The 13,695-nt window shown below is 36.2% G+C and overlaps 1 protein-coding gene across 4 annotated transcripts; it reads right to left on the reverse strand.

Annotated features, from left to right (window-relative positions):
- Positions 1-462: 462 nt before the first annotated feature.
- On the reverse strand, positions 463-4,336 carry LOC112766633 (uncharacterized). Of its 4 annotated transcripts, none has more exons than XR_003184456.3 (4): positions 3,575-4,293; positions 3,368-3,489; positions 3,075-3,254; positions 463-672 (listed from the first exon to the last, which is right to left on the reverse strand). XR_003184456.3 is itself a non-coding variant. In XM_025812531.3 (4 exons), exons 1-3 carry the CDS (start codon positions 3,916-3,918, stop codon positions 3,237-3,239), a joined length of 405 nt encoding a protein of 134 aa, XP_025668316.1. In that variant the 5' UTR covers positions 3,919-4,295; the 3' UTR covers positions 463-672; positions 3,075-3,236. The 4 variants fall into 4 exon arrangements, 2 of the variants coding, with proteins under 2 accessions (XP_025668316.1, XP_072079496.1); XM_025812531.3 differs by having other exon boundaries at positions 3,654-4,295; XM_072223395.1 differs by lacking the exon at positions 3,075-3,254 and having other exon boundaries at positions 3,654-4,295.
- Positions 4,337-13,695: the final 9,359 nt, after the last annotated feature.

Genomic DNA, 13,695 nt, shown 5'->3' on the forward strand with positions numbered 1-13,695 from the left:
ATTCATCATAGGAGCTTCATCCCAAATAATAAGTTTCGTTATTGAAATTAATCCAGCTAACGGACTTCCTTGTTTTATCGCACATTCATCTGGAGTAAGAGGAATTGCAAATCTAGAATGTGTGTGGTTCTTCCACCAGGTAACAAAAGCAATGCTATAACACTTGAAGGAATAGTTAACACGATTTCACCATTTGATCTAAGAGTAGCGGAAAGAGTCTTTCAAACAAAAGTTTTTCCTGTACCTCCATAACCTTATAAGAAGAGTACCCCATTGGAATTTTGTAACACCCTAACTATCAAAATGTCACGCTTCCAGCTGCGCCACTCTGATAGCTCGGGTATTACGACAACTCTTAAAATATTTAGTACTAAAGTATAAACCTGTTTAAAACTTTAAACCGTATAACCGCTCCAACAATACTTTTCGATGAGTAATATACATCCATACATATAATACCACTTACAAAACTCACAAAAAATACATATATATATACGTGTACATATTAATAGTTTTACAAGCATTAGCTAATACAATTCCTATCCCTCTTATAGAATGTATAAAGATAGAGGCGAGGGAACAAAAATACTAAAACAAAACAGAAATATCATCTAACAGAAAAGAAATAAGCTCTTCCGAACTTCATCGTCCGTAACCTGAAAAAGAAAAGACCTGTAGGGGAGTGAGAACATCATCCTCGAAAGGGTTCTCACTATAGGGTTGCAGAATTACTATAATGGGATACGCGAGATAAGATTGTTACAGTGATTAATAACCGCCTTATGCATCTTTTCAAAAGCAAAGGTTTACTATAAAAGAAAAATCTGAAATCTTTTCCAAAAGAGGAACTATTCATTTCTTAAAAATTCAAAAGCCTTTCAAAAGGTTTATCTATACTGTACCAAATTAGTTTTTCATACTTTTCCAAACCAGAAACATCAACCAGACATGGCCTTCGGCCCACCTCATAATCAACCACGGCTCTAGACCCAGACAACCCAAACAACAACCAATCACCACAGTCCAATAGAGTCTCAGTCGCAAACACAAATAGGAAATTTCAAGCACAAACAAACAGTTACTACAAGTAGAACAATTAGCAGTTAATCACAAGTAATCACAAAGGCAAACCAAGTACAATATGCACACCCAAACAATGTCACATAGATGCATATGATGAATGCCTGTCCTAGTGGCTGATGAGTCTCATCTGTCGGTTATAAAGCCAACCCGACAAGTCCTGGTAGCTAACCATTGGACTGTCCCTCTGTCGTGCATCCCCAACTCGAGTTATTCACAATCATAATCATAATTCACATCCAACACCCTCACTGGTGTATATTCACGGGGCCGAGCTCATCTGGAGCTTTCACAGTGTCTGGTCACACTTACAACATAGGGTCAGCAGAGTATCGAGTCTCAACCTGGAACACGTGGTGGCTAGCCTCTGCTTTCACACAGGGACACTCGTATCTCAGATAATGAGAAGTGCAACAATCACTTTATCAGCTCAAAATCATTCATATTCATACCTAGCCATCCGACTCATAACATACTCCACAATCAGCCATAATTCATTATCATTTACAGCCATTCCGGCTCATAAAATATTCCACAATCAGCAGTAATTCATTATCATATACAACCATTCCGGCTCATAACATAATAGCACTTCCACTATCCAACATCATCAAATTCATAAAATCATCATTCAAGCCATAAATCACTTTTTGTCAAATTTCTTTTCTTAGAAATCAAAATCAATTCCTTCCAGCCTTAGCTTTAAACTCTCCATTTCTCAAATCGTTACAGGCTCACAAGCCACTTTTCCTCAAACGTAAATTTCTCTTTTTAAAAAAAATCACATTCCTCAACATCTTTCCACAACATTTCAAAAACCACACCAAATCAAAAGTCTTTTCTGAGAGATTCAAAATCAGTCATCTTTAAATAGGATTTGGTGACAAAGGTTCCTCAGCAAAGTCTCAAGGTTTTAGGGGAGAATAACATAACTCATTTCCTCAAATTCGTTCAAAATATTTAAAACATTGGCTTCCTGATTTGAGTAATAAGAATAGAATCTAAGCCAGGCTAAGCCGTGTAATCAATTACTCCAACCACATTTTCAAAGTCTTTTCCTTTGCCTATACAAAAACCAATTTCAACCCCATGTTTAAAAATCTGAAACGTTTCCAACGGCTCGGAAATCATTTTAGTTTTGTTAGACCAGAATTCAAAGAATACTTTAAACCTTCCCTAAAACGTCGAAAATTGAAATTTGTAAATCGAAATCCAAGTTCTTTCAAAGTCACTAAAACTTCTATAACTAAAACTTTTAAGTCAAATTCAAACAACATAAACCGTGTTTAAGTCAAAACCAAGGAAACCTAAACTCCTTCCACCCCTTAAACAGCCTTAAAAACATAATTCTCTTCCAAATGACTTGCGCCCCAAAATATAGTGATTTTCTTAGGAAACAAAGCTAAGGCATAATCCTCTTTTCCAAGATTCTTTTCAAAACATAATTTTATCACTTTCATAAATAATTCAAGTGAAGAAAATAAAAGTCTTAAATTCACAATTCTCCAAGTGAAATAGTAAAGGCCTTAAATTCATAATTTTTCGAATAACGTTTCCAATTAAAGTCCCGGATCTTATAGAAATTTCGACAGAACCTCCCCTAAAACTTGGACTTTGCCACCCTTTCCGGGTCCCAACTAAACCATTCCGCAACCCTCTTCAAGGGGTTCAAAACCAAATCAATTTAAAATCAAGCTGTTTCCAAAGGTGTATCATGTTCAGATTTCAAGAACACCAAATCAAATTCAAATCAATTTCTAACAGAATAAACTCGATTTCAAAGCTTTTACAAATTAACTTTAAAAAAGCATTTCAAGAACTGTCCGTTTCACGAAACCGAACAATAACCCACCCAATCAAGCATTCATATTCATCCAAGACAACCAACAATTACATAAGACTTATACAATCACTCAAAGATAAATTTTCTCATGTAAATATCCATATATAATAATTCTAATTCATAAAATGTGGTTTTCTGAAAAGGCCCCTACCTCGAGGTCGCAACTAAAAGAAACCGGAGGTGAAATTACGGCGAGACAGCTGGCTAGGCCACTACTAACCACTCAACAAGTTCAACCGAGATAGCAGCATTGTCAATCTCTTATGGCAGTGACGATAGTTGTAGCAAGACAAGGATTCAAATTGGATAAGAATCAAAAGCAAACATAACTCTGGAAGATTCAAAACAAATCAAAGACCAGAATTGAATTAAAACAAGAACATGGCAATTAAAAGTGACAAAACAGAACGTGCCAATAGGTCAGAACTAAGGAGAAGGGCAGACCAGAATCAATGTAATAGGATTTAGAACTAGCGGCAGCAACGTTGACATCAGTTCTTTCGGAGCAAGAACAACAACAACCTCAGCATCAATTATGCCTTTTATGAACGGTAAACCAGCAGCAACTAAAATAGTAATCATAATCCTATAATTAAGCCAAGAAGAAAATAGAGGAACAAGATGAAAATAGAGCAGAGTTTAAAGCGTTACAGTTCCAAGAATAAAAGAATCAGAACCAGAACAAGAAGACTGATGCTTTCTCCGACTCGAAGGGCAATGCATGACTCACCAGCAACCGTGGCAGTGGCAGAGGATGCTTCTTTCCTCACCTCTGTATGCATTCTGCAATGGTGGTTATGGCAGCATCTGGTGAGTTCCCCCTCCTCCAGCGGTGACGCAGGTGGCTTCCGTGATGGTGGTTCTCCGGTGACGACACCAGCCACAATAGGGACGGCGGCGGTGAGACCCCAAAAGCACCAGCGCGGCTCACTCATTCCTCCCCGTCGTGTTCGTCTCTTCTTCCTTAGCTCAGCTCGAGAACAGAGTAGATCCATGGTGTGATGATGGCACGGCGACGCGGCAACATGAGCTCGCAGTAGCAGCACCCAGGCGCGACAGCGACGGCGCAGGACAGCGTCCCTTCCTCCTCTTCTCTCGCGCTAGCTTCGATGGGTCAACAATGACGGAGGTGCGGCGCGAGCTCTCTCTTCTCAATAGCACAACGGCGGCGATGGTTTGACAGCAGGTTGATGGCGTCACAGGAAGCTTCGGTGGCAACGTGGTGGTGCGACGGCGAGCACGGATGACGACAGTGACGACAGGCAGTCACTCGTTCCTCTCTTCTCTTCTCCTTCCTCCTCTTCCCATTTCCCCTCTCTATTTCCCCTGTTTGGTGTATGCTACTGGGTTTGGGGAAGGGTAACTGGGTTAGGGTTTCGGCGACTGGGTCAAGGGTTTTGGTGAGGTGAGTGTGTGTGAAAATTAGGGTTAGGGTTAGTTTAGTAATTTTAAATAAAAATAGGGATAATATAGTAATTAGAAATAAATTTTAATCCAACAATAATAATGTATAGAAATACTATTTGTTCATCAATTTTACAAATTATTTTCCAAAACAGTAGTATTAATATTTTAAATATTAATTATTTAGTCCAAATCATATAAAATTCTTATTATTTCATAACTACTAATGTTATAATTTAAATATATAAAATAACTCAATAATTATGAAATTACATAAAATCTTTATTTTAATTATCAAAACTTGATTTAATTATTCTCAATTTAATAATTTTTGAAAATAAAATATCTAATAATAAATAAACTTGAAATCAGCTCATAATAAGATTTCTCAAAAGTTTTTGGTCTTACAAATTTGATGTGACAGCTGTTATTATTTTGTCATAAACATGCTTTTGGTCTGTGTTCATCTGCGATAAAAACTTATTGTGTTGTTCAACTAACAGTGCATGATCATAATGAAGCTCATCTAATATTAACTTATTTTGAGAGGCTTCTTCTATTGTGAACTGAGTGTCATCTACATCAGGAAATAACATTGTTGAAAATTCTCGAAGTGACTTTCCATTTCTATTTAAAATTTTCTCAATGTCAAGAAGAGTAAGTTGCAGCAATTCAGGTTCTGATACAACCAAATCTACATGTTGAAAATCAATTGTATGTAAGAAACTATAAGACTAAGTGTGTAAACTTTTTTGTTGTCGATATCGAGTAATAAAAACCTTTTAGGTCACGATACGAAGGAAAATTTGAAAAATTGAATAAATATCCATTTAAACTTAATCTTAGAATATGTAAAATAAATTGAAAACCGAAAAGGAGAGCATGAGAGTGAACTTGGTAGGAAAAACATATTTTCCATGTTCATGTTGTATTCCATTTGATAAGAGACTCCAGCATTTTTGCCAAACTACTTCCAATTTAATCAATGAATGTGTCCATAGTAGTGTGACAAATAGCTTACGCAAATAATATTCTAAAACCCTAATGACTTGCTTCTTTGATAACATCAATATATTCCTGATCATCATCCAATAAACTTCGGACATAACATGCATCTCAAAACGATGAATATACAACATTATTGTAGGTTCTAAGATCTCTATAACTTTTGGGGCCTGATAAATCACTATTTTATGGTTTATCTTGTGCTCAATTGAGTGGATTTTATCAACTCTTTACCCACTTATTCATACTATTTGCATGGTTTTACATTTGCCTTCCTAATTATGTGCTTTGATTGAAAACATGCTTCTTTGGCCTTAAGTTTCCTATGTTTAATCCTCTCTTATTACCATTAGATGCCTTGATATGTGTGTTAAGTGATTTCAGAGATTACAGGGCAGGAATGGCTCAGAGGATGGAAAGGAAGCATGCAAAAGTGGAAGGAATACAAGAAGTTGGAGAAATTGCTAAGCTGTCCAGCCTGACCTCTTTGCACTCAAACGGCTATAACTTTAGCTACAGAGGTCCAAACGACGCGGTTCCAGTTGTGTTGGAAAGCTAACGTCCGAGGCTTCGATTTGATATATAATATGTTATAGTTTCTTTGACGCTAGGTGACACGAATGCGTGCTCCACACGGCCGCGTCGCAGTTCCGAAAATCAGCGTTGCAGATTTCTTCTCCAGCGATTTCTGGGCTGTTTCTGACCCAGTTCTCGGCCCAAAAAACACAGATTAGAGGCTATAAAGTGGGAGAATGCATCCATTCATAAGGACAAGCTTTCATATTCACAATTTTAGGATTTAGATGTAGTTTTTAGAGAGAGAGGTTCTCTCCTCTCTCTTAGGATTAGGATTTTAGGATTTCTATTAGTTTAGTTCAACTCATCTTCAGTCACAGGTTCAATATTCCTTTTATTTTATATTTCTCTTTTACTTTCAGATGCTTTAATGCTTGTATTAGTTATGTTGCCTAATTGGCTATAAACTCCATGTTAGACTGGATTTCTTTATTTAATATAATTTGAGGTATTTTATAATTATGATTGCTTTCTTTTATTTATATAAATAATTTAGATTTTTCCCTTTTGGCTTTGATTGAGTCATTGGAGACACTTGAGTTATCAAACTCATTGTTGATTGAAAATTAAAATTCTTTAAGAATTAATTCGAGTTCCAATAACTCTGACTTTTCCCAAGGAAAGACTAGGACTTGAGGAATCAGAATTAATTCATCCACTTAACATACCTTCATAGTTAGAGGTTAACAAAGTGGGAGAAAAATCCAATTCTCATTACAATTGATAAGGATAACCAGGATAGGACTTCCAGTTTTCATACCTTGCCAAGAGTCTATCTTATAGTTATTTATTTTATTCTTATTATCATTCAACATACTGCTTCCTTACTTTCAAAACCCCCAATTTACAAGACTCATAACCAATAATAAGAACATACCTCCCTGCAATTCCTTGAGAAGATGACCCGATGTTTAAATACTCGGTTATCAATTTAAAAAGGGGTTTGTTACTCGTGACAACCAAAACTTTTGTAAGAAAGGTTGATTGCTTGGTTTAGTAACTATACTTGCAATGAGAGTTTACTATAACTTCTAAACCATCAATCTTCAGTTCTTTCAAAATGGCGCCGTTGCCGGGGGATTGCAAACGTGTGCCTTATTATTAGTTATTGTAAATATTTACTTTTTACTTGTTTATTTGTTTTTATTTTTGTTTTTATTTTTTCTTTTTCGTAAATTAAGAGGTCATTGGTTTTTATTTAGTTATTAAAAATTTTTCAAAAAAGAAAATTTTTTTCTTGGTGTTCATTTTGATCTTCAAGTTGTTCTTCGTGTTCATCTTGACCTTCAAGTTGTTCTTAATTGTTTTCTTCGTTTTGATCTAAAAATTTTTAAGTTTGGTGTCATTTTATTGTTTTTCTCTTTCCTCATTTAATTCAAAAATATCTTTTCTCTTTATTTTAATTGAAATTTTCAAAATTTGCATTAAAAAAATTTTCAGATTTTTATTTTTATCTTATCTTATTTCAAAAATCAAATTTCAAAATTCAAATTTAAAAATTTTCAAATTTCAAATTTCAGGTTTCAAAATTCAAATTTCAAAAATTTAAAATTCAAATTTCAAAATTCGAATTTCAAAATTTAATTTTCAAATTCAAAATTTAAATAACCTTTTAATTTAAAATTATTTTTATTTTCGTTTTTAATTTTTATTTGCTACTATGAACTCTCACCCCTTTGGCTATGAGTCTGGTTACAATTATGTTGCAGAAAGAGGAAATTACAATGAGAACAGGCATCAAGGTTGGAACAATCAAAGATGGGAGGAGCCACAAGGATTTGATCGACCCTCATGGCAACAACCCCCTCCAATGGACTATTAACAACCACCATCATATGCCTATAAACCCTCTCCTCAACATAACTTTGGACCACCATACTCACAAGCCCCTTTCCACCATTCACCTCCATATGACCCTATCCCTCATCCACCATACCAACCACCTTATGAACCATATGAACCATATATAGAACCACCCCAATTCCAACCCAATTACTCCCAAGAACCACCACCTCCCTATGCATCATGTCCGTATCCATCACCCCAAGCATCAACGGAGCAACTCAAGGAAACATGTGAAAAATTTAATGCCACACTTCATCAATTGAATCAAGCAATAAATCAATTAGCTTCCTGACGTTCGGACACTCAAGGAACCCCCATGGCTTCATGTGGGCAATCTAATGAAGAACGTAGCATGAAGAAGATATTAGAAACTCCAGTGGACAGTACGGAGCATGACTTTGTACTGGAACAAGTGGAGGAAGCTGTAATTATCGAAGAAGAAGAAGAAGTGGTTGAAGACTTGGGAGATGCTGAACCTCCATGGGAAAGTCAAGACATAGAACCTCCTTCCAAGACAGTTGCATTTGATGTTAAGGAGGGTGTACAACCTCCAGGACATATCATAGTTGAAGACTTGGAAGAGGTTGGTCAAGAGATAGATAGTAAAGAAGAAAAAGCACAGCCTCCCATGCCCTTGGTAAGTAATGAAGAAAAGATTGAATTGGAAGAAAGCTACCAAGAGGAAGAGGTTGAAATTGAAGAAGCTTGCAAAGAGGTGGAAGTTGTCAAAGAGCACAAGGGAGTGGAGCTTGAAATCACCTTGCCAAAGTTATTGGAGACCCCTCCCCCTAAGTTGCCATCATCCTTCACAACATTCAAGTGGGTAAAATTCATATCCCTTAGCTTTCTAATTCCACTTAAATATGGGCTACTAGAGACGGATGGTCAACTTAGAACTCTTTCTGGCATTAAGAGTAAGAGGAAGATGGTCAGTGGTAAGAACTGTCCTGCAAGGTTCATTATGGTTAGAAGCTTTAAGTTTAAACGCAAAGGTTGGTGTAAAGCTCAATTGAATGGGTCTAGGAAGTTGTTTGGATGCTTCAGTGAGAATTCTAAAGCTGAACCTCCCGGATGGAATCATGATAATCAACTTGAAGACGGGTGCAAAAGCAAGGTTTGGGACCCCGGAATTCATTCCAACAATCAACACTCTTGGGGCCTTGTCACTTGCTTTAACTTACTTGAAGGGTTTCTGTGCCTAGTTTGGGACCCCGGAGGCCATTGGAACCACAAACATTGGTGGAGATTCCTGGATGAATACAAGCATAAGCCACTATAACAGGGAGCTCACCAAATGTCCAACTTAAGGACTCTAACTAAAAGTGTTAGGTGGGAGACAACCCACCATGGTATGATCGTTCTTTTTTTTTTCAATTTTATTTAGTTTTATTTGTTTTTGAGTTTTATTTTATTTTATTATATTGAACCTGGAGTTTTGCATCACATTCATATTAACACTGCATTCTGCATCTTTTCAGATTAAAAAAAAAGCACGCAACGCAACGAGGCAGCGTCGCTGACGCATCCGCGTCACCAGTGCAATGGGAAGAAAAGAAAACGAACAGAAAGTCACGCGAGAGTGTGGCTGGAGGCGCGCCTTTAGCATAATTTTCCCCACGCGACCGCGTCGCTGACGCGTCCGCGTCAGGTGGGAACATTGGCCTCCCACGCGACCGCGTCACCCACGCGACCACGTGACCTGAAAATCGACGACAAAAGGGTGCATGGCCGAAAGATGAGCTGGAGTGATGCTGGACTGGCGCTAGACGCACACACCTTACCACGCGGACGCGTGACCGACGCGACCGCATCATATCCTCATAATGGCCACTCACGTGATCGCATGCCCCACGCGATCGCGTCATCCTGGATTTTGGCAATACTCAGTTTTGAATAGAGAGTTGTGCGAGCGCGAGGCTGCCCTCGTGCCAGTAGCATAAACTATGTCACGCGACCGCGTGACCGACGCGACCGCGTGACCGACGCGACCGCGTGACCGACGCGACCGCGTCGATTAATTTAAGTGCAAGTCACGCGACCGTGTCCCCCACGCGTTCGCGTCACTTGCGCCGCACAGCTTATCCAGATCAGCCAATTATCTTATCTTTTCTTCCCCAATCCTAATTTCTTCTATCTTTTCTTCTTTCTTCTTTCTTTCTTACTTTATTTCTTTCCCTTCTCATTCTTCTTATCTTTTATTTTATTTTATTTTTTGTATACTTTCATTCATTGCATTTTAATTTTGTATATTTTTATTTTCTTTTCTAAATTTATTATTTTACCATTGGTGTTCAAATGTTCTTATTCAACCGTTATATCTTTTCTGGTATTATCTTAGTGCTTATGACTTGTTTTATTCTGATTGGGTAACATTATTTAAATCAATGCTAATCTTTTATGATACTTGTACTTCTCTTGTATTGATATGAACTTATACTATCTTGCATTACCCACATTTTCCTCTCCTTTGTTGCAAATTTTGCACCACTAGTATGCCATGTGCTTATATTATTTTCTCACATACATGTTGAAGCTTCCATGTAAATGAGACCCTTATCATTTGGCATTAACCCAACCATACTTTATTTATTTTCTTATCTTTATTATTGGGTTACCTTTCTTCCCTTTTTCTTTCAGGATGGCCACCAGGAAGAGAACCGGAAGACGTTTATATGGGGAGACAAACAAGTCCATCTGCACAATCCTTGAAGAAAAGCGTCAGTTGAAGCAACCCGTCCACTTACACATCTTAGCATGCACCGAGGACGGTGCAATCTTTAAGTGTGGGAAGGTCGATACCGATCTCCATGGGTTAGTTACTCTTCTATCTCAACACCAATAGTTTATTTTTCTTATTAGTTGTTGCATTTACATGTTTAATTGCATGTTTGTTTGATTTTATGCATTTAGTTACTACTTGGTTGAAGTGATATTTTCTTTTTCAAGAAATTTTTATAGTATTTCACTAATTTAAATTGAAAAAATTTTTTGTGTTAAACTTGTTTGAAGTTGTATTTGGAACATGAATTATAGCTAAGAACACACAACCTGTGAGATTTTGAGCTTATTTACATGGTTATATTATTTAACCATAAATATTTTATTCTTGTGTGTTTTCTTCTCTATAATTGCAATCTTTGCTTTGTTCCATTCTATATATCCATTATTTAGTGTATTTACATGCTTGCATATGATTGAGACCATTATTTGTTATTAGCTCACTTATCTCAAATAAGCCTACCTTTTACATCACCCTTGTTAACCCCCTTGAGCTTTTTAATCCCCTCTTGTTCTATAAACCACATTACTAGCCTTAAGCAGAAAAACAAAATAAAAATCTCAAGTTGAATCCTTGGTTAGCTTAAGATAGATATTGTGTATAATTTAAGTGTGGGGAATTTTATGGGAATATGGGATGATATGAAAAAGTAGGGAATTTAAAGTAAATAAGTTATTTGAAAATTTGGAAAGCATGCTCATGTGAAATCAAAATAATTAAATTACCATGTGCATTAAAAAAATTATTAAGTAATTAAATAAGGGGATACAAAAAAAAAAGAAAAGAAAAAAGAAGAAAAATAATATTACCCCAAATGCAAAATAAAAAGAATCAATGCACATGGGACAAAATTCAAAAATAAGTTTGATACATGAGCATGTAATACAAAAGTGGGAAAAATTTGGGTAGCTAGGTAAAGTATTTTTAAATTATATAAAGTATGTATATGTTAGGTGAGATCTTAGACTAATCAAGGATTCACTTTGTTAGCTCACTTAGCCTTATATATATATGCCCTCACCCTTACCTTAGCCCCATTACAACCTTGAAAAGACCTCATGATGTTTGCATTGGTACATTAAATTTCTGTTGATTGGTTAGATGAAGAACAAAGTTTAGAAAGTATGACTAGAGAAGAGTAGAGTGATTAACCCTAGACACTTGAGAGTTAGAGTGATATACACTACCAGTAAGGGTTCAGTGCTTGATTCTATGTTCCCTGCTTTCATGAGCTATCTTCTTACAAGTTTATTTGTCCTTTATTGTATGATTTGAATTAGTAAAATCTGATTTATGTATATTCTTGGGGAATTTGATTTACTTTTAACTAAGTAGGTAGAAACATTTTGCATGTAGTTGCATTTCATACATTCTATCATTCCTCTTCACTCCTTTATAGCTTCTTTTGAGCTTAGCATGAGGACATGCTAATGTTTAAGTGTGGGAAAGTTGATAAACCACTATTTTATGGTTTATTTTGTGCTCAATTGAGTAGATTTTATCAACTCTTTACCCACTTATTCATACTATTTGCATGGTTTTACAATTGCCTTCCTAATTATGTGCTTTGATTGAAAACATGCTTCTTTGGCCTTAAGTTCCCTATGTTTAATCCTCTCTTATTACCATTAGATGCCTTGATATGTGTGTTAAGTGATTTCAGAGATTACAGGGCAGGAATGGCTCAGAGGATGGAAAGGAAGCATGCAAAAGTGGAATGAATACAAGAAGTTGGAGAAATTGCTAAGCTGTCCAGCCTGACCTCTTTGCACTCAAACGGCTATAACTTTAGCTACAGAGGTCCAAACGACGCGGTTCCAGTTACGTTGGAAAGCTAACGTCCGGGGCTTCGATTTGATATATAATATGCTATAGTTTCCCTGACGCTAGGAGATGCGAACGCGTGCTCCACGCGGCCACATCGCAGTTTCGAAAATCAGCGTGGCAGATTTCTTCTCCAGCGATTTCTGGGCTGTTTCTGACCCATTTCTCGGCTCAAAAAACACAGAATAGAGGCTATAAAGTGGGGGAATGCATCCATTCATAAGGACAAGCTTTCATATTCACAATTTTAAGATTTAGATGTAGTTTTTAGAGAGAGAGGTTCTCTCCTCTCTCTTAGGATTAGGATTTTAGGATTTCTATTAGTTTAGTTCAACTCATCTTCAGTCACAGGTTCAATATTCCTTTTATTTTATATTTCTCTTTTACTTTCAGATGCTTTAATGCTTGTGTTAGTTATTTTGCCTAATTGGCTATGAACTCCATGTTAGACTGGATTTCTTTATTTAATATAATTTGAGGTATTTCAAAATTATGATTGCTTTCTTTTATTTATATAAATAATTTAGATTTTTCCCTTTTGGCTTTGATTGAGTCATTGGAAACACTTGAGTTATCAAACTCATTGTTGATTGAAAATTGGAATTCTTTAAGAATTAATTCGAGTTCCAATAACTCTGACTTTTCCCAAGGAAAGACTAGGACTTGAGGAATCAGAATTAATTCATCCACTTAACTTACCTTCATAGTTAGAGGTTAACAAAGTGGGAGAAAAATCCAATTCTCATTACAATTGATAAGGATAACCAGGATAGGACTTCCAGTTTTCATACCTTGCCAAGAGTCTATTTTATAGTTATTTATTTTATTCTTAATATCATTCAACATACTGCTTCCTTACTTTCAAAACCCCAAATTTACAAGACTCATAACCAATAATAAGAACATACCTCCCTGCAATTCCTTGAGAAGACGACCCGAGGTTTAAATACTCGGTTATCAATTTAAAAAGGGGTTTGTTACTCGTGACAACCAAAACTTTTGTAAGAAAGGTTGATTGCTTGGTTTAGTAACTATACTTGCAACGAGAGTTTACTATAACTTCTAAACCATCAATCTTCAGTTCTTTCAGGGCCCTTTACAATGTTCAATAACATTCTTAGGTAGTATAATTCTCCAGATGATGGAGGAACAAAGAATAATCTCCCAATAACAGAATAACATTTTCTTGGCTCCCAAATCCTAAGAGATGGCTTCCAAACAAAATTTATTGGAAAATCATTGTAAGTTAATTCTCTTGCAGCAGTATATTCTTTGTTAGCTTTAAACTAAGCCATAAAGATTTATTCTCTGACAGTTGCTTTATCAACAATAGTTTGTA

This window comes from Arachis hypogaea, chromosome 17, assembly GCF_003086295.3.
Source record: "Arachis hypogaea cultivar Tifrunner chromosome 17, arahy.Tifrunner.gnm2.J5K5, whole genome shotgun sequence".
In the NCBI taxonomy this organism is placed as follows: Eukaryota; Viridiplantae; Streptophyta; class Magnoliopsida; order Fabales; family Fabaceae; genus Arachis; species Arachis hypogaea.